General features: G+C 34.0%; 3 protein-coding genes across 3 annotated transcripts; 2 read left to right on the top strand and 1 right to left on the bottom strand.

The window, feature by feature from the left end:
• The first annotated feature begins 337 nt into the window (after window positions 1-337).
• LOC107399231 (alpha-amylase-like) lies at window positions 338-2,044 on the top strand. Its single transcript, XM_064356430.1, has 5 exons — window positions 338-544; window positions 594-745; window positions 784-988; window positions 1,035-1,239; window positions 1,287-2,044. Exons 1-5 carry the CDS (start codon window positions 371-373, stop codon window positions 2,021-2,023), a joined length of 1,473 nt encoding a protein of 490 aa, XP_064212500.1. The 5' UTR covers window positions 338-370; the 3' UTR covers window positions 2,024-2,044.
• Window positions 2,045-3,783: 1,739 nt separating this feature from the next.
• Window positions 3,784-6,927, top strand: LOC664392 (alpha-amylase). Its single transcript, XM_008203248.3, has 6 exons — window positions 3,784-3,995; window positions 4,039-4,184; window positions 4,234-4,438; window positions 4,484-4,688; window positions 5,949-6,251; window positions 6,298-6,927. Exons 1-6 carry the CDS (start codon window positions 3,822-3,824, stop codon window positions 6,714-6,716), a joined length of 1,452 nt encoding a protein of 483 aa, XP_008201470.1. The 5' UTR covers window positions 3,784-3,821; the 3' UTR covers window positions 6,717-6,927.
• A 1,713-nt stretch (window positions 6,928-8,640) lies between these two features.
• LOC664395 (alpha-amylase-like) lies at window positions 8,641-12,550 on the bottom strand. The gene is given in 6 exon segments (XM_008203252.3): window positions 8,641-9,216; window positions 9,219-9,383; window positions 9,435-9,636; window positions 9,687-9,891; window positions 9,938-10,083; window positions 12,251-12,550. Coding segments are annotated over 6 exon segments (1,458 nt in total). The 5' UTR covers window positions 12,434-12,550; the 3' UTR covers window positions 8,641-8,659.
• Between the last annotated feature and the right edge of the window lie 7,705 nt (window positions 12,551-20,255).

Raw genomic sequence — 20,255 nt, 5'->3', positions numbered from 1 at the left:
TGTTTGCAAATTAATCACGAACCTAACACACCCACAGTGAATGGACAAGCATAAAATTAGATTAAAATTCGAAACAAATTTTTACAAAAAAATTGATTTTTAACTTTCTCAACAAAGTGGGCACGTTGTAGTGAAGTACAAAACACAATTATCTTCTCTGCTAACAAATTTAATTCAAATTTTGTCTCTTGTCAACTTTACGACTCATTAACTCGGTTAATACAAGGCACTTATTTATCGCTAAATCTCTGATAATTTCACAACAAACTATCACAATTTATCTAAAATTAATCATAATTTGATGTAAGTGCTCACAAATAGTATAAAATAATTGCCGTGGGATCACACAATCAGACTAGAGTCTGACACAATGCAATTCAAACCCATCCTCTTCCTGTGTTTAGCAACTTTGGCTTTGGGCCAAAAAGACCCACACTTTGCCGCTGACAGAAACTCAATCGTGCATTTATTCGAATGGAAATGGTCAGACATCGCTGACGAGTGCGAGCGATTCTTGGCACCGAAAGGTTTCGGCGGAGTTCAAGTAATTAGTTTCGTTTAATAATTTGAACAATTTAATTGAACCATTTAAGATTTCACCACCTAACGAAAATTTAGTCGTAACAAGCAGTAACAGACCATGGTGGGAGAGGTACCAACCGGTGAGTTACATCCTCAATACGCGATCAGGGGACGAAACGGCTTTGGCTGACATGATCAGTCGATGCAATGCCGTTGGAGTCAGGTATTTAACAAACTAGGAAAAAAATAATTTTTGGCCAGGATTTATGTAGATACTGTCATCAACCACATGACTGGAATGGGCGGTACTGGGACCGCTGGCTCACAGGCGGACCGTGATGGGAAAAATTACCCGGCAGTACCATATGGGTCTGGAGATTTTCACGACTCTTGCACTGTTAATAATTACCAAGACGCCAGCAATGTGCGGAATTGTGAACTTGTGGGACTTGCTGACTTGAATCAAGTACTATCTAAGTTGATAAAAAACTCGAATTGGTTCGAATTTTTAGGGTTCGGATTACGTCCGAAGCAAGATTATTGAATACATGAACCACTTGGTCGACCTGGGGGTTGCAGGGTTTCGGGTGGATGCAGCAAAACACATGTGGCCGGCCGACCTAGAGGCAATTTACGGCAGTTTGAAGAATTTAAACACTGATCATGGTTTTCTCGACGGCCAGAAACCGTTCATCTTCCAGGAAGTCATCGATTTGGGTAAAAAACATGACTTGTGGACGATTTTTCCAAAATTAAATCCCCAGGTGGTGAAGCAATCAGCAAACATGAATATACCGGCTTCGGTACTGTCATAGAATTCCAATATGGGCTAAGTCTAGGTAATGCTTTCCAAGGGGGCAACCAACTGGCCAATTTGGCCAACTGGGGCCCGGAGTGGAACCTGCTCGATGGTCTCGACGCCGTTGCTTTCATCGACAACCACGACAACCAAAGAACAGGGGGCTCCCAGATCCTCACGTACAAGAACCCAAAACCGTACAAAATGGCCATTGCTTTCATGCTAGCGCACCCATATGGTACCACTCGTCTGATGTCGAGCTTCGCCTTTGATAACAACGACCAAGGGCCGCCGCAAGACGATGCTGGTAATTTGATAAGCCCGAGTATCAATGACGATGGTACTTGTGGTAATGGTTACGTGTGCGAACACCGATGGCGCCAGATTTTCAACATGGTTGGGTTCAGAAACGCCGTTCAAGGAACGGGAATTGAGAATTGGTGGTCGGATGGTAACCAGCAGATCGCCTTCGGGAGAGGAAACAAAGGATTTGTCGCCTTCACCATCGGGTACGACCTCAACCAGCATTTGCAAACAGGACTTCCGGCTGGGTCGTACTGTGACGTGATAAGTGGTAACGCGGAAAATGGGTCTTGTTCGGGGAAAACCATCACGGTTGGAGGAGATGGATATGCCGATATTTCCCTCGGAGCTAATGAAGATGATGGAGTGATTGCTATTCATGTTAATGCCAAATTGTAAACAAATAAACATTGTTTATTAGTCGTGTCTTGTTATTTAAAACCTTGATTAGATTTCTGATCGAGTGATAAATATTTGGCGACCTTCTTCACTATTTTTGGCAAGTCCTGAGTCAAAAAAATTGACATTTTGACATTCAATACCGAAGCGAAGATAATAATACCCATTACCAATAAACAAACTCGAGATTTTTAGCCTTGATAACCCGAATAAAAATCGTTATATCTCGCCTCCGATAAACACATTTCCTTCAATAAACAAAAATTTACTTTCCGTAAGAAGCTTGTGCCGTATTTGGACGCAAGTTGATTATGCACTCAAACGCTCGGCTCGTAATTATTTTCTCCTACGATAGCCACGGAGAGAATAGTAAATAACTATTGTAGTTTCATTCATAGCGAAGTGTGTCATGAACGACCGAAAATTCCGGCTCAGATTCAAAATATCTTTCCATCAGGAAATAAAAATTGTTTTTATTAACGGATTTATGAGGCGTTGAAAATGATACACTTTTAAATGCATTTCCGGCGGTCAGAAGAAACCAAAATTAAAATATAGAAAGTACTATTAAAATAAAAAATCCAATTCTAGGCATAAACATCAGATTTAATTAGCAGGTAAAAATCAATAAGTGGCGCCTAAAGCCATAAATAAATTTCGCCCCGCTTGTTAATTTTTTTCTATAGGAGGTGAACCTGAAGAAAGTTTATTTCATTATTATTTTTTGGGGCTAGCGACTTTTTTTTACGAATTTTGATGCCAAATCTAAGCAATGCTTGTTCTCAGATGTGAGATGACACAAGATATAGCAGTTTTTTGCAGCTATACTTACAAGAAAGTAATTAATTAATTAAATTCTAAGCAATTTTAGAAAAAAAAATCAGACTTAGAGACATAAAAATCTGAATTGTGGGCGATTGTTAGTTTTAAATATATCATAAAATTATTATTTAATAGACACATCCTCCAAATGTTATTAAAACTTTTCTAGATTTTTGTGTTTGAAATTTTTTTCGTTGCTTTTATTTTTTTTATTAATTGTGGTAATGGTACTGGTATCGCAATGATTGTAAAATTATCCTTCATTAAACGCTTATTGTTTATTTATAGTAATTAGTAATAAAAATACATACATAATTAAAACATAAAAAAAACAAATTTTTTCTGGCTTTCTTCTTACTAAAATACTACGTTAATAATTTTGTTCAAACTGAGGATATTAAGCATTTTTTATGCACATTATTGCCATAGCGCGTTTAATTTTATATTAGACTGTGTAGACCTACGAAAGTCTTTTACTCTTTTTAATGCTGAAAACGATCTTTCACCTCTACCTTTGTCACCGCTTTACAAGCGAAAAATTTCGACAAAATTACAAGATTCGTAAACATGTTTGTCTTCAGCAATATTTTTCAGCTTCGATTTCTTTACTAAGTCCAAGCATCTATTAAAAGAAAGACTTTATTATGTGCTTAATTTGAAGTAATTCGCCTTCTAACTTATAATCAAGATCTTCAATGTAAGTTTGAATCGACTTTGAGCATTTTTTTACTTCACTCGTGGTTTAAATAATATAAAAACTTCTTTCTCTAAAGAAAAAAACGTCTCCAAGCTTGGGCCTTTTTGGCTTCTGCTATAATACGCCACTGAAGAGTAATATTTTTTCAAAGAAAAAATGCAGAAATTAAAATTCGTCGGACCAAACCATGTGAGAAAGTAGTTTTTATTTGCCCAAGAAAACATAGATAAGTTGGGGTCATCTTGTCTCTTGATAACCAAAACCACTCGTTCTCACAAGATGTTAAGCCTTGTGTCGTGTCTGTGTTTTCTCCCCTTGATAGCCTCCTCGTACAAATCGCCTCATTTCTCCCCCAACCGCTCCACCATCGTCCACCTATTCGAATGGAAATGGTCGAGCATCGCCTCCGAATGCGAAAACTTCCTCCAGCACAAAGCCTACGCCGGCGTTCAGGTAATAAATATGATTTTAATCCGCGGCTTTCACCCTTTTGTAGGTTTCACCCCCGAACGAAAACTTAATAATTGACGGCCGACCTTGGTGGGAAAGATACCAGCCTGTGAGCTACGTATTGATTACGAGGTCCGGTAACGCGAGTTCTTTCGCTGATATGGTCAAGAGATGCAACGCTGTGGGCGTGAGGTGCCCGAAAAAGCGTCTCGATTTCGGTTATTTGAGGGAAATGTTGCAGAATTTACGTTGATGCTGTTATTAATCACATGTCGGCGGGAAATGGGGTCGGGACCGGTGGCAGCCTGGCAAATGCCTCGCATAAATTTTACCCAGGAGTGCCATACGGCCCCGATGATTTCAATAAAAATTGCGAAATAACCAACTTTGATAATAACGAAAATGCAAGAAACTGCGAACTGGTCGGTCTGAAAGACTTGAATCAGGTAAAGCGCTAAAGCACGTCGAGTCGCTTTTGTAACTTTTCCCAGAGCAAGAAATACGTGAAGGGCAAAATAATCGAATACTTGAATCATTTAATCGACCTGGGGGTGGCGGGGTTCCGAATCGACGCCGCACGACACATGTGGCCCTCAGACTTGAGAGAAATCTACTCGAATTTGAAAAATCTAAACACTGAGTTTGGCTTTGCCGAAAATTTGAGACCGTTTATTTACCAGGAGGTGCCAACAATGGGTAAATAAATGACACGAACCTTCAGTCATAACTTATGGGTATAAATTAAATGCACAGTATTTTATTTAAACGACAAGTATTTTTGTTCAGTGTAAATGATAAATGCACAGAAAAAATAATAAATGCACAGTAAAAAAATAATAATAAATGTACAGTAAAAATAATAAATGCACAGTAAAAATAATAAAAGAACATAAAAAAATAATAAATCTACAATAAAAATAATAAATGCACATTGAAATAATAAAAGCACAGTAAAAAAATAATAGTAAATGTACAGTAAAAATAATAAATGCACAGTAAAATAATAAAAGCACAGAAAAAATAATAAATCTACAGTAAAAAAATTATAATAAATGTACAGTAAAAATAATAAATCTACAGTAAAATAATAAAAGCACAAAAAAAATAATAAATCTACAGTAAAAATAATAAATGCACAGTAAAATAATATAAGCACAGTAAGAATAATAAATGCACATTAAAAATAATAAATGCACATTGAAATAATAAAAGCACAGTAAAAATAATAATAAATGTACAGTAAAATAATAAAAGCACAGTAAAAAAAATAATAGTAAATGTACAGTAAAAATAATAAATGCACATTAAAAATAATAAATGCACATTGAAATAATAAAAGCACAGTAAATAAATAATAATAAATGTACAGTAAAAATAATAAATCCACAGTAAAATAATAAAAACACAGAAAAAATAATAAATGCACAGTAAAAATAATAAATGCACAGTAAAATAATATAAGCACAAAAATAATAAATCCACAGTAATAATAATAAATGCGCAGTCAAAATAATAAATGCACAGTAAAATAATATAAGCACGGTCAAAATAATAAATGCATAATAAAAATAATAAATGCACATTGAAATAATAAAAGCACAGTAAAAATAATAAATGCACAGTAAAATAATAAAAGCACAGTAAAAATAATAAAAACACAGAAAAAATAATAAATGCACGGTAAAATAATAAATGCACAGTAAAATAATAAAAGCACAGTAAAAATAATAAATACACAACAAAAATAATAGATGCAAACTAAAAATAATTAATGAGCACTAAATAAGCGTTTATTACTTAAACTGTGCGAACTAAAAATTGCATATACATTTTTTTTACTGGGCACTTGAACGGAACAAATTTTAATAAAATATTGTGCGTGGTTTACATGTCATTTAATTTTTTTACTGTGCAAAATATTATATTATACCGATCACTTATAGTTCTTTTATTCAGACAAGGAATATACAAAATTGGGAGCTTTGGTCGAGTTCAATTATGGGAAATCGTTAAGTAATGTGTTTAGAGGCAATGATAAATTAAAATGGTTGGTCAATTGGGGCCCATCGTGGGGTCTAATCGATGGTTCAGACGCTGTTGCGTTTATTGACAACCACGACACCCAGCGGGACAAAAATGGGCACATTTTGAGCCACAAAAAAGCAAAGCAGTACAAGATGGCAGTTGCGTTTATGTTGGCACACCCATATGGTACGACCCGGATTATTTCGAGTTATGCCTTCAATGATTTCAATCAAGGTTTGTGTATTTTAAGTTTTCTTAATTTTGGGTTTAATAAATTTAGGTCCCCCGGCTGATAAGACCGGTGATTTAATTCCTCCAAACTTTAATAAGGATAACACTTGTGGCAATGGTTACGTCTGCGAGCATCGCTGGAGAGAAATCTACAGCATGGTGCAATTCCGGAACGTCGTTGCTGGGACCGGTGTTGAAAATTTCTGGTCGAACGATGATCAGCAAATATCGTTCTGTCGCGGAAATAAGGGTTTTATAGTTTTTACTAATTGGGGCGATGTTGAGCGGGATTTACAGACGTGTCTACCTCCCGGGATTTACTGTGATGTTATATCAGGAAGTCTGAAGGCCGGAAATTGCACCGGGAAAGCCGTTAGAGTAAAAAGTGACGGCAAAGGGTTTATTCGGCTGGGGGCGCTTGAGTTTAATGGTGTCCTGACGATACACGAAAAGTCAAAATTGAAATAATTTAGTCAAATGAATTTTAATAAAATTGCCCGGCGCTGAAGTTCTATACATATCAAATCAACACAAACGTTTGGATTAAATCGAAAAATAAATTATTTGTACGCTCCAAAATTGTAAAACAGGAATAAATAAAATTATTAATGCGCCGGCAAGGTCAATACAGCCGACCATAACGTGTTTACGAAAGGAAAATAAAACACAATTAAATTAATCGATTTATTTTTTACTGTTAACAAACACCGCAACAACTCCTTCGAAGTCCAATTTGTTTTCCAAATTTCCTGAAATAATGCTAGTTTAAATTTTTTCAGTCAAATTTTCTCCATTTGCGAACGCAATAAATCCACTACTCCCTCGTGAAAACGCAATCTGTTGTTTGTTATTTGACCACCAATTCCCAATCTCAGTCCCTGAAACTGTATTCCTGAAATCGACCATGTTTTTCACTTGTAGCCAACGGTGTTTACACATAAAACCGTTCCCATAAGAACCATCCAAGTAAATAATCGGAGATTTGATGTTTTCGTCCGAATCCAGAGAATTTCTTAACCCGCAATTTTTAAGCGCTTTTCTTAAAACCCTAAATAAATTTGTTTTGTTAAAAATGAATATAATCCTTTTCATTTTTCTTAAATTTGTAAATTGATTTATTGTGTCTTAAGTAGGTTTAAAAAATCCTACAAAAATTTCAATTTTTTTACTAGTACTTGTATTTATTTTATTATTTTACATTTAATGATTTTTTGTTTTTCAGGCTTCTAGTATTTCAGCCTTTTAGTTTCTTAATTTCTCCACAGAACTTCATATATAGTTTATTTTCTCAAGTTTTCAGTTTTTCGTGGTATTATTATCTTTTTTTTACCGTTTTATAGTTTTTTAATTATAACTTTCTGTCAATTATAGATCTACATAATTTTACTCTTACTGTTTTTTAGTGTTTTGTGTTACAGTTTTTAAGTTTTTTAGCATTTTAGCCTTTTAGTTTATTGGTTTTATATTCAATATCTAATGTTTCAATTTATTAGTGTTTCCTTTTTCTAATTCAATAATGAATAGTTTGTCCAATTTGTCAGTTTTTCAGACGCTTAGTTCTCTAGAGTTTCAGACTCAATAATTTTTAGTTGCACAGTTTCATTGTCAATCTTTTTATTTTTTGAATTTTTGAAGTTTGTCTTTGTTAAAAAAAAATAAGTAAAATCAACCATTTTATTCGCATCTAAAGCGAAATACTGTTCTGTGAAAAGACGCGCTCTGAAACCGGTTCACTGGTGTCTTATTTGTCTCAGAAATAAGTAAGAGACCAATAAAAATATAAAAATCACCGCTTACTAGTGCACAAAAAATTGCAAGATGGTTGAAACATTTGTCATTGGACATCGGAGGAAATATTGCACTTCCAACCGTAAAACGAACCAATTATAAAGCGAGTAACACTGGGCAAAAACTGTTTGATTATTTTGTAAATGTCGGCCAAACCATCTAGAGCTTTGCTGTTTTCTAAGAAGATTCCAAGTTTTGTATTACACTTGGGTTCAAAAATCGTGGTTAAATTGTGGATCGATTTGTTTTTGATAAAGATAATTAGTTCGTAACTGTTTCAGCAAAAACTTAATTATTTTGCAAGATTTTTTTACAAAACTCAAAAATACCAAATTATGTCAAAAATCTTTATATCTTTTTAGCTATTGACTTAAGTTTTTGAAATTTATAAGTTTTGTTTTTATTTAGATAATTTAATAATTTTTGAAAAGCAAAAACAAAATTTTTCTCTTTAAAATATTGATAATGCAGACGTTCCTGATTTTGGTATTAGTATTTTTCCATACAGTGAGTTCATTTTCTAGGTTGAGATGAGTAATTCTTACAGAAAAACGAAACAAATAGCCGTACATAACGTGATTACAAACGAATAATTCGAGTAAAACACAGTTAAATTAATCGATTTATTTTTTACTGTTAACAAACACCGCAACAACTCCTTCGAAATCCGACTCCAAAATCCTAATACTGGCGACTCCTTTACCATCAACAACCACACTCTTGCCGGTGCAAGTCTTGTTGACCAAACTCCCCGAAATAATGTCGCAATAAGTGCCGGCAGCTAGCCCAGTTTGAATTTTCTCAGTCAAATTTCCTCCATTTGCGAACGCAATAAATCCAACACTCCCTCGAGAAAACGCAATCTGTTGTTCGTTATTTGACCACCAATTCCCAATCTCAGTCCCTGAAACCGCATTCCTGAAATCGACCATGTTCCTCACTTGGGGCCAACGGTGTTCACACACAAAACCGTTCCCACAAGAACCATCCGTGTAAATAATCGGAGATTTGACGTTTTCGTCCGAATCCTGCGGAGAACCTACGTCCTTGTTGTGGAAAAAGTAACTCGAAATGATCCTTGGCAAGCCATAGGGGTGTGATAGCATGAAAGCTAGAGCCATTTTGTACAGTTTTAGAGCTTGGTAGTTTAAAATTTGGCCGTTTCGTTGGTTGTTGTGACAAAGACAACTGAGTCATTGGTTGGGATGAAGCCCCAGTCGGGGCCCCAATTTTGCAAATTCGTTAAATTGTCTTTGCCGCTGAAGACACGACTTATCGCCAGACTAAATCTCGACTCGAGCACATTTCCCAATTTTGCGTAGCCCTCATTACCGATCACATCATTGTCTGTGGAATAATTGCGAAATATTTCTACAACATTATGTATGTTTTTTTTACCAAAAACTGGAACGTCTTGGTAGATAAAAGATCTGGTTTTGGGCGGGAAAAAACTCGTGTTGAGATCGTTAAGTTTGGAGTAAATTTCTTCCAATTGTTCGGTCGCGATGTATTTAGCCGAATCAACCCGGAAGCCTGCAACCCCTAGCCCAATCAACTTATTCAAATACGTTACAATTCTCAGTTGGACGTTCTGTGTGGACTGAAATGAAACTTTTATCCTCCACGAATCGAAACTTCCCACTCAAATACTTGGTCTAAGTCTCTCAGATTATTAAGTTCGCAGTTCCTCACAACTTCGGGATCTAAATAATTCGGAATATTACAAGTAGGATGAAAATCCTCCGGAGTGTAAGGCACGCCGGGATAAATTTTAACGTCGCTCATTGCTTTATTTCCTGCCGTGCCAATTCCGGTAAGAGCCGCCATGTGGTTAAAGATCACATCTGCATAAATCCTGGAATGATTTATTCATCGCGTGGCGAAATCCTGAGTTTGATTACCTAATTCCGACTTTGTTACATCTGGAAATCATGTCAGAGAGTTGGGATTCGGAGCCTGAGCGAGTGGTGAGGTTGTAACTCACGGGCTGGTATCTTTCCCACCATGGGCGGCCTTTGACAATCACGTTTTCGGCGACTGGCGAAATCTAGCCATTAAAAAGATAAAAACGAGATAAAGTGATCAGCATTTTTTATTAATTCCTACTACCGAAAAAATATTTTTTTTGCAATAACTTTTATTACGAAAAAAGCAAACAACACAAACTCGGTTTTGTCGAAAACTTAAAATTATCTATAACAGAAAAAAATTAAAAAGAAGTTAATTAACTATTGAACTTAAATATTGTTCTAAATTTGCTGTCGTTTTTGCGCAAAAATTTATCCCAACCTAGAAAATAAACTCACTGTATGGAAATACATACTAGTGAGATTAATAAATTGTCTATATAAATAAAAACATAACATAACTCATATTTCTAATGTCCAAGTTAATAATTAAAAAGATATAAAGAACAACTGAGTTTTTGCTGAAAAACTTGCAAAATGTTTGAGTTTGAACACAAACTAATTGCGAGAATCAATCTGAGAAAACTGAGAAAACAGCGAAATTCTGAACAGTTTAGCCGACATTTACAAAATAATCAAACAGTTTTTTGCTCAGTTTTAATCGTTTTATGATTGGTCTGTTTTACAGTTGAGAATGCAATATCCCTCCCATATCCAATGACAACCGCTTCAATCGTCTTGCAATTTTTTGTGCACCAGATAAACAAGTAGGAGGAGACTTTTATAATTTTATTGGTCACTTACTCATTCCAGGAATAAATAAGACACATAACGGAATTTCGCTTTAGATGCGAATAAAATGGTCGATTTTGCTTAGTTTTTGAAATAATTTAGTTTTTTTTGACAACTACTTTTTTAAATTTTTATAATTATATTTTTCAATTACTTTTTTCTGAGACAAATGAGACACCAGTTAACCGGTTTTAGAGACGGTGTTTCTCACAGAGCAGGATTTTGTCTCAGATGCGAATAAAATGATAAATTTTGCTTAGTTCTTAAAATAATTTGATTTTTTGTGACAAGAACATACTTTTTTTATTTATTACATTGGTTGTTTATCATTTTAAACACGAGGCTGATAACAGTAATAACATACAAAAATTATTTAAAATTAAAAAATAATTTAATAAAAAATTAAATTAGGTATCCATATTTTCAAAAATAAAAGTCCAAACTTCGATGACAAAGAAACTAAGAACCTAAAAACACAAAAAGTAAAAAAAATAGTGTGACTAAAATTCTAAAGAACTCAGCGATTGAAGAACTGAGAAACTGAAAAACTATAGAACTGGAAAAGAGAAACACTAACATTAGATTCTTAATAAAAAACTAAGGTACACTAAGAGACTGAAAAGACAAAAAACTTAAAAACTAGAATACAAAAATACTAAAAAACAATAAGACTAAAATTTTGTAGATCTAAGCGACATAAGCCGTTCTCGTCAAAAATATAACACAATTTGTTCTTTTGTGACAGAAGATAGCGTTTTCATTATGTTTTTTTTTGTAAATTTATTTTACTTTAAGCAAAAAATCGTACAAAATAAGCCATTTTTGTTAAAAACAAATCATAATTTGTTTTTTTTGTGTCTGAATAAAGCGTTTACAGTCTTTTGGATGTAAGCTTTTTTTTTTCTAAAAAAGAATCAAAAGAAATATGACGTTTTGAGTATGTTAAAAAATAGTTTACTTGTTTCGCAGCAAGAAATCTTACGTACATTTTTAATTGTTTTTTTTTTGAACCAGAATAAGGTGTTTTCGAAGTGCTATCTAAAAAAATTTTTGTTTTAAAGTAAAGAATCTTTTGAAGTTGGCTGTTTTCGACCAGACTATAAATTATTCATTCTTTTAGGTCAGAATTTAACGTTTTTATCTTGTTGAAAAAAGTTTTTATTGTAGAATAAAATATTTTCTGATTTTTAGGCAAGAAATTGTCTAAGATTAACTATTTATTTTAAATTAAAATAATAATAATAATAATAATAATAAAGTAATAATAAAAAATACGATTAAAAAACTATAATACTAAAAAAACTACTATAATATTAAATTAAATACTAATAAAAAATATTAAAAGTTAGAAACATTAAACACAACTGTAGGATGTTTAAAATTTATTCAGAATACAACAATTCAGTTTAGAAAGTTACGAAAAATAAAAAAGGTGTCAAATATATCTATTTTTAACAAACAAATTTATTTTAAGTTTTAAGAAAAGTCGGTCTCTAGTGATTACGATGGTAGTACCTGGACTCCGCCGAAGGACCCATACTGGAGGTACCTCTCACACTCATCACCAATGTCAGCCCACTTCCATTCGTTTAAATGGACTATTACGCTACGATTGGCGGCAAAGTTTGGTTTTTTTTGGCCTTGCACGAGCCATAAACTTACGACAATTGTCAATAACACAAACTGTGGTTTACGCATTTTGCGAGACACAATAGAAATACGAGAATAAATCCTTATCAGATGATTAATCAAAGATTAGTTAAGTGTCCAATTAAACGTTACTTAATCAATTGAAGCGATCATCTCGAAGAAGGACAAAGGTGTTACAAGGCTAAATCAGGCGATATATTTTAGTAAATTAATTAGTACCGGGTTAGTGTTAAAGTGAGTGAATGTTACTAATTACAAGAACCAGAAACCAGGTCCGATATAATAGTGACATAACAGTACTCTCTTTAATTCCCTCTAATTATCATCTATTGTTAACTTGTGTGTCGACACGTTCCGATGGTATCTCCAGTTTCCCATGTAGTAACAAATTGCAAAACTGGACCCTTTGGTACTTCTCCCCCCAAGTTCATTAACTTGGTGTCGTAACATTTTCGATTTGTCAATTTCTCTTGACCTTCCTGCGAGTTACAACGTTATTACTTTGAATGTTTGCAGTTGAGCGAAAGTAATGTCTCAATAGCGGTGTCACTCATCTAACAATAGAGATCGGTGAGATAATTTATCGCAAGTTTCGTGATCTACAATTCATTAGGATGAAACCTATAGATGGATTACAGTGCGGAACGGGAGCTAATGTTTTCAGCCTTGTCGATCTGTTGCACATCTAAACTCCACGTTTCGACTAATGTAGGTTACTCAATTCGTATTTCGTGCACTCATATTGCAATAGGTGTAGGTACGTCTGACCTCAGATGGTACTGTTTAAGTGTGAGATCATTACCTGGATGATGAGTTGGAAACGGCAAGGCAATTAGCGATGAGCTAATTTCAATTTAAATCTATCGCAAAAATGCCACCACAGGAACATTACTAGCACAGTTTCGCAATTCCTGCACCAGCAGGAAGTGTGCAATCGGCAACAATGTGATTCTGCAAATGCACAAAAAATCAGGCTCGTTTCGACATTTTGAACCACATATTCAAATGTTTGCCAACATTTTCCTGTAATTTTAAACGTTGCACCTTCCCTAAAAAATCGAACGACTTGGATCTCACCACGTTCGCAATAAAGCCGCCGCTTTATCGGATTAATTTAAAGTTCTTATCGGTAAGGACAATTTATCACGTTCTTTCCCAAATCTTTTCGGTGCCATTTTTTCTTATCGAAATGCATCTGGTACAACTGTCTCTTTTTATCGCCTGTGCCACTTAAAATGACACAAATTTGTTCAACAAACTCGCAGAGATGCTCCGAGTGTTTGTTTATTCAAAACAATAGTGCTTGGTGGGAAAATGACGCAATTTTTCTAATTAATCTAACAAATTATTAATTATTCGGATCTTGCACGAGTGAAAGCCCGTGGATTACCCTTCACTTCCATTACACTAACGTTTTGAACAAATAAAATATTTACACACTCGGTGCGTAATTTATACAGTTTAAATATTATCGCATTAAAACAATTATAGAAATTTTTGTGTTATGTAAATGTTGCGTTCGAGATGTAAACAAGTCAGGTTCTCAGTGTATGCAAATTTGGCTTTGATGTTGATTAGAGGAGAAAACTCGGATGCTAGTTTCAGTTTCGTAGTCCAAATTGTAATTAATTTTTAATTTAAATGCAGGCTGTAAAATCCATGTAATTACGTTAAGTAAGCGTTTCAAAAGCTTGTGGTGTCTGCAATAATAAAACGCGGCAATAAAGTCCCAGGTCAGGGCTTAGGTTTTTTCGAAAAAGCACCGTATGATTGATCACCACATGCAAATAGAAAGTGTGTGGTTTGTGCAAACAAAAATTCCGGTCCTTAAGCACCCATGCTCTGAATGTAGTAATTAATTCCGAGATGTCCCGGAAGATCTTCCGGGCGCTTTCTCCCGATTCAAGGTCACACTGTTACACAATCATAACTCTTCAAAGCGTGTCGTTTATCACAATTGTCGGTGTAATTACTGTCATGACTATGTAATGAGCATTTGATTTTGGAGAGAAAGTCGGAGGGGAAATGAGATTTTTCGGGAGCATGGGCAATTAATGACCCAGATCGTGCGAATTGTGATGTTACTCAAGATCGATTTTGTTATCGATTGATTCCGAAGCAGTCGACCGAATTTGTGTCAAGAATTTCGACGCGAATTTTTCACCTTGTGTGGAGCGGCTTGACGCACGTCTAATTAATGCAAATTGCACGGGATGGATGGGTGAAGTAAGGGGTATTACGACACCCATTCATGGCATAGTCGTGCACGACTGTTCCTAGTTTAAATCACAACGACGGAATTTGTAAATGGACAGCTTGTATAATTTAAATAAGTTTCTGTGTAAGCAATTAGTGCGATAATTTCTCCCAAAATTGAAAAAGTTTTTGTCTCGGCCAATTTTTCCAGTTACGGGTCCTAGTTTGGTTTCAGGGAGAAAGTTAATTGTTCGTTTTTTACAGGCGGGCGCGTGCTTTAAGAATTATTAGCATGTTGTTAAAAGTGTCATTGACATCTAAATTTACTGCGAAAGAAATTACTTTCAATAATGTACATTTGCACACGTTTTCATTGTCTAGGTTTTACGACTTCTTCAATATTGACTTAATTGCTAGGACAGAAAGTTGGTTCCGTCACAGTTAATTCAAACTTTAGATCATGTTAAATGCGTCTAGCGTTCCACATTTGCTACTTTATCATCCGTTTCAACACGCAATGAAGCTCTAAATAACCATTAGAGCTAATCTCGGAGGAAAAACTTTGGTGGGCACACACCCTCTCCGGTACATTTACCGGCGATCGAAGTTTCATTCATAGTTAATTCATATTTGAGACGTAACCCAAGTTGGAAACCAAGGTCAGTGCTTTACATTAACGGAAGACACGAGCGTAATTCCTTTTAACGCCTGAACACAAAATTAATTTGCTTTAGTCACAACTAATCTCAATATCTCGCAAATTCCCATAATTTTTCATACGGGAATCCCCGAAAATTGGCAAAATCTTCGCCAATAAATCAGCTAAAATCGTTGGGTTTTTGCGGGAATGAAACCGGTAAGCTGTTTGAAAGTTGAACATTCGTCAAGTGACCTTTTTGTGAACTTTGTGGTTGAAACGATCGAAGTTTGGAAGGCGGAGTTCAGCAGGAAAGGGCGGATCCTGCAGGAGGCGTTTAACGGGTGTGACTTGGAGCAGGATCAATACCTGGCCTGCTGCAACTTGCTATTTTTACAGGCAGGTAGAACGGTACGCATAATGCATTTGTGAGTTTTAATCAAACATCCACTATGTGAAATAAATTATTACAAAAATTTCATAACAACACACTTGAACCAACTTAATAAACCCAAGAACACAATATCTCGTCTCTTCGGGCTCGACTGCCACTTGACATCTCTTTGACATCGTCCTTGATTGTCCTTAGTATAATCAAGGACTCTCCTCTATCCCATACACCCTCGGTTCGAGGTTAACCCCTCCGTAGTCACAATTTCGTTTGTGTTTCGATTTTTCGTATTTGAAGCAATTTTCGTGACACTTGCAGACTTCTCCCCTTGGTCACCAAACATCACTTTCACCTTGAGGGTGCTGTGATCGAAAATTCAAATGAACAGCCCCGGGCTTCCGTCCCGAACAGGCAATGGGGTGGTTGCGAGACTTGCATACAAACGGGAATAAATGCATCGTTATAGATTATAAATGTAATTAAAGAGATTATGTGGGCGATTGAGTGGTTAAGCTATCTTGAAAAATTCCAGATAATCGGGTTACTTTAATGGGATTTGCATCGAAGGGTACGGAGAAATTTATCGGCTGTCAAACCGGAGGTGAAGGGTTATGATGCGAGCTGGAAGCTCTTGAAATACACAAGAAATTTATTGCGTCCATTCATTTAACTGTAAGAAAGCGATTCATTTTTCTTTATGGCTCATTACTTGTAAAATATGTCTTTTGTTGTAAAGAAATTAAATAAATGAAGTAAAAAAATGTTTTCTTGTCTTTATTTCTTCCCCACATTTTTGCGTCCTTTTGTCAAAAATATAAATAAATTAAAGAAATTAATATCAATCATTTTTGAGACTTAAAGTACATTTAAAGTTGGTTTGGTAAATACAAAATTAAATAAAGATTTATAGAATACATTTTCAAATGAGTCATATTTAAGCACTAATTCGTGTATGTACTTCTCTGGGGTGTTATTTTTATGCAAAGTTAGTGACCGTAACAAGTGAATAAACATAGGTACATCGTGTTTTCTGATTTGCCTATTTTGATTAGGCAATATTGAAGTCAGTGGCAGTGGCGTATTATAGCAGAAGCCTAAGAAGTCCAGGTTTGGGGTCTAAAATTTTTGGATAGGACGTTTTTTTCTTAAAATAATAAAATCGTGTATTGGTTAAAGCAAAATAAATTTACGGTCATTACTTTATTTAGAAATGAACGAAGAATTTAAAATTTTGAGCTTCTTGTCAATTATGGTCACAGGTGAAATAAAAAAGTGCTCAAAATACAAAGCAGATCTTTATTATAAGTTGGAAGACGAATTACTTAAAATTAAGCACATCAGTTTTTCAACGAATGGACACTTGGACTTAGTAAAAAAATCGCAACTGAAACATATTGCTGCAGACAACTACCGTAGATCTACACAATCTAATCTTAAATTAAACGCGTCATGGCAATAATGTGCGTCAAAAATTAAGTGCTTAATCCTCTCAGTTTAGACAAAATTATTGACGTATTATTTTATTTTATTAGTATTTTTAGTAGTATTTTAGTATTTTATTTTCTAGCAAGAAAGCCAGAAAAATCTTGAATCATTAACAGTTTTGTTGTTTTTATTTATTCTTTATTTTTTTTGTCTATGTTTTAATTATGTATGTACAGACTGTTTATAAAAGAGTGTAGGATCTCAAGTCAGGTCAGGTCAGGTCAGGTCAGTGTAAGATCTCAGGTGGTTCTAAAATTTAAATTTTCGAGCATGTAATTTATTTCTATGAAATTTTTGAAAAGTACCAACAGGCAACCAGAAAAACCAATTTTTTTCAAATACTTTAATTTTTCGTTTTTTCTTAAAAGATCCCACATTTATTTTTAGACACTTTTTATTATTATTACTACATACTATAAATAAGAAATAAGCGTTAATAAGAGGATAATTTTACAATCATTGTGATACCACAATTAAAAAAAAGGTTTGGCGTAATTTGTGTTTTATTTTTCCGTGATTTTTGTTCTATATTTTTTCGTTTTTGGATTCGTAGTCTTTTTGCATTATTTTCACGGCATTCATAATTTAAATTAAGCGGCACATTACGTTGAAATTTCAAAGGTGACTTGATAAACAACTATTTTCGAACACATTGTATATCAAACACCAAAATCTAGAAAAGTTTTGGTGAGATATAAAAGATGAGTCTATTAAAAGTATATTTTTACGATATCTCTAAATTTATTTCTATTTTTTTTTTCAGATTTTTTCTAAAATTTTATAGAATTCAATTAATTAATTAATTAATTAATTACTTGTAAGTATACCAGCAAAAAATTGCTATATGTTGTGTAATCTGAGAATAAGCAGTGTTTAGATAAATGTTGTTTTGCCATCAAAATGCGTAAAAAAATGTCGCTAGCCACACAATAAATTAATAAAGTAAAAATTGAAATAAACGTGATTTTTGAGTTAGCAATCAATTTTATTAGAATTTTTTGCTTAAAAACATCATTAATTAATTAATTCTACTTAGAAGCAAGGATAAAAAAATTGGAAAAAAATTCACATACATAGAGAAAAACCCCGATAGAAAAAAAATAACAAGCGGGGCGAAAGTGCCGTCAAACATTACAACAATCTTGAAAATACAAATATATTAATTTCTCAACACGATTTTTGCTCTACTTTTGCTGCGAATCGTTTAATTATTAAATAAAAAATAGACTGACTTTGAAACCTTGTGATGTTTCCGAAGACATCACGCAACGCGATTAGTGTCAATTTTCAAAGTAAACACCACAAGGTAAGTGAATGTATTTAGTTTGTTGTTCATAGAAAAGATTAATATGTCCATTAACCAAAACAAATTCCATTTATTATGAACTTTACTTGAAAAATTCCAAATAAATCTTTAGCACTTGTCAAGGCAGAATCGAACCAATTGCTTCACTTGTGCTGCAGCTACCCGTAACATAAATCTTCCTCCAGTACAAAGCCCCGACAACAATACAACCTGATTAGGTCATTGCGAAACACGTACGAGTATGAGAAGTATTTATAAAAACAGTTTAGAGCAATTGCAATTACTTATTCTCTCGATTACGCAGTTTAATTACAAACGATTGCATTTAAATAAAAATACACCATTGTTTCGACACAATAACTTTTGCAAAATTTCGAATTTCAACCCTCGAAGTGTCGGCGAAAGTGCTTTAAAATTTACGATCGAGTCGTGACAACGAGCGGAAACCTCGATTTGAATAACGCGCCCAACTTTTAAAATTGCAGATTTGATTTCGAGAAAAGCGAGGATTGGGTATTATCTTCATGACATTCGTCTGCAAAGGTCGACATACAACATGAGGGTGGCAGCGGAATCAAATATTCATGTTGGAACGGCTGGCGCTGTATCGACCAGCCGAACTTCCAACCCTCTCCGCACCTGTAGGTGCGCTCGGAAAGCTCGTTACATGGACCATTGCCTCCAAAAATTTATTTTTTATCAATTTAGAACAAGCAAGCTCATTATTGTTGCAAGTGCAATTCGGCAGCCTCGGGGTTAATTAACTCTGTACAACCCCTCCAAATTACGAGCACATCTACTACATAGCTAATGCGTTTCGATTGCTTTTCCAAACACTGGTGAATTTATTACAAGCATGTCCTAAATAAGAAAATAAAATAGATGAGCTTTTCGTGACGAAAAAAGTTTATTTGGAAAAAATTAAGCTTCAAGTGGATTTATTTTCACATCAGCGATTGTTTTACGTGATAAGATTACCGCAAACGACTCTTGGACCGGAATATCAAGTAATTGATCCAACAAAATCAACCCTGAAACGACATTATCGGAATTTATTTTTTGATTCGTCATGCTTTCACTAAATTATTGTTATTACAGAGTCGTTACTTCAATTGCCTTTGAGACAAATTTCTCCACAATTATTTATCCAAATAAGCAAATTTTAATTCGTCTTACAAAATAAAAATAAGTAGGTCTCCCGAACAGATTTCCTTTCCCACTGGCGATATGTTAACAGACTTCTAATTTTTTTAAAGAAATATTGCATCGATACAACACAATTTTGCAATGTTTGCTCAGAAGCTATTACAAAAATACAAAAAATACGCAGCTTAAAATAATTGCTTCACCTCAGTTTTCAGAAAATTGTCTGATTTTTTTTTAATTGTAGAAATAATTAGTGAATTTTATCAAACAAATAATTCTTATTAATAAAGCTTTCAAATTACGTTTATTGATTTTTTGAGTTTTAAATTTTTATTTAAGTAATTAATTGGGTATCTACCTTTTGGAAATAGCGAAGTTTTTTAAAGTTTTTTTTTTGCAAAAAAAACATTTTTAGCATCATTTGTTTTAGGACATGAGAAATAAAAATTTTTGAAACGACTGAAAAGGCACTTAATATTACGTACCTAATTCTGAAATAAATTAATTAATTAATCTCAGATTAGTTACAACAAATTGTAGAAACTTGTTAAATAAATTACTTGTACATATAGATAAATATAAATAAGGCATTTAATAGTGAATCAAGCGCTGAACGCTGTAGGATTATTATTAGTTTTTGAGAGATGTTAGAAAAACTTTTAGAAGAATTATCTTGTATTTTTCAAAATTAAAAAAAAATAACTTTTCT

The sequence above is a fragment of the Tribolium castaneum genome, chromosome 4 (assembly GCF_031307605.1).
Source record: "Tribolium castaneum strain GA2 chromosome 4, icTriCast1.1, whole genome shotgun sequence".
NCBI classification, from domain to species: domain Eukaryota; kingdom Metazoa; phylum Arthropoda; class Insecta; order Coleoptera; family Tenebrionidae; genus Tribolium; species Tribolium castaneum.
Note: the sequence above shows the minus strand (reverse complement) of the source record. Positions and strands in the feature narration are given on the sequence as shown.

What these genes read in the sequence shown, in the direction of transcription:
- LOC107399231 (XM_064356430.1), top strand. Translation starts at nt 371, where the DNA reads ATGCAATTCAAACCCATCCTCTTCCTGTGTTTAGCAACTTTGGCTTTG. An exon ending in TGCAATGCCGTTGGAGTCAG is followed by an intron (nt 746 to 783) that starts GTATTTAACAAA and finishes ATTTTTGGCCAG; the next exon opens with GATTTATGTAGATACTGTCA. An exon ending in CCAGGAAGTCATCGATTTGG is followed by an intron (nt 1,240 to 1,286) that starts GTAAAAAACATG and finishes TTAAATCCCCAG; the next exon opens with GTGGTGAAGCAATCAGCAAA.
- LOC664392 (XM_008203248.3), top strand. Translation starts at nt 3,822, where the DNA reads ATGTTAAGCCTTGTGTCGTGTCTGTGTTTTCTCCCCTTGATAGCCTCC. An exon ending in AAGCCTACGCCGGCGTTCAG is followed by an intron (nt 3,996 to 4,038) that starts GTAATAAATATG and finishes ACCCTTTTGTAG; the next exon opens with GTTTCACCCCCGAACGAAAA. An exon ending in CCAGGAGGTGCCAACAATGG is followed by an intron (nt 4,689 to 5,948) that starts GTAAATAAATGA and finishes TCTTTTATTCAG; the next exon opens with ACAAGGAATATACAAAATTG.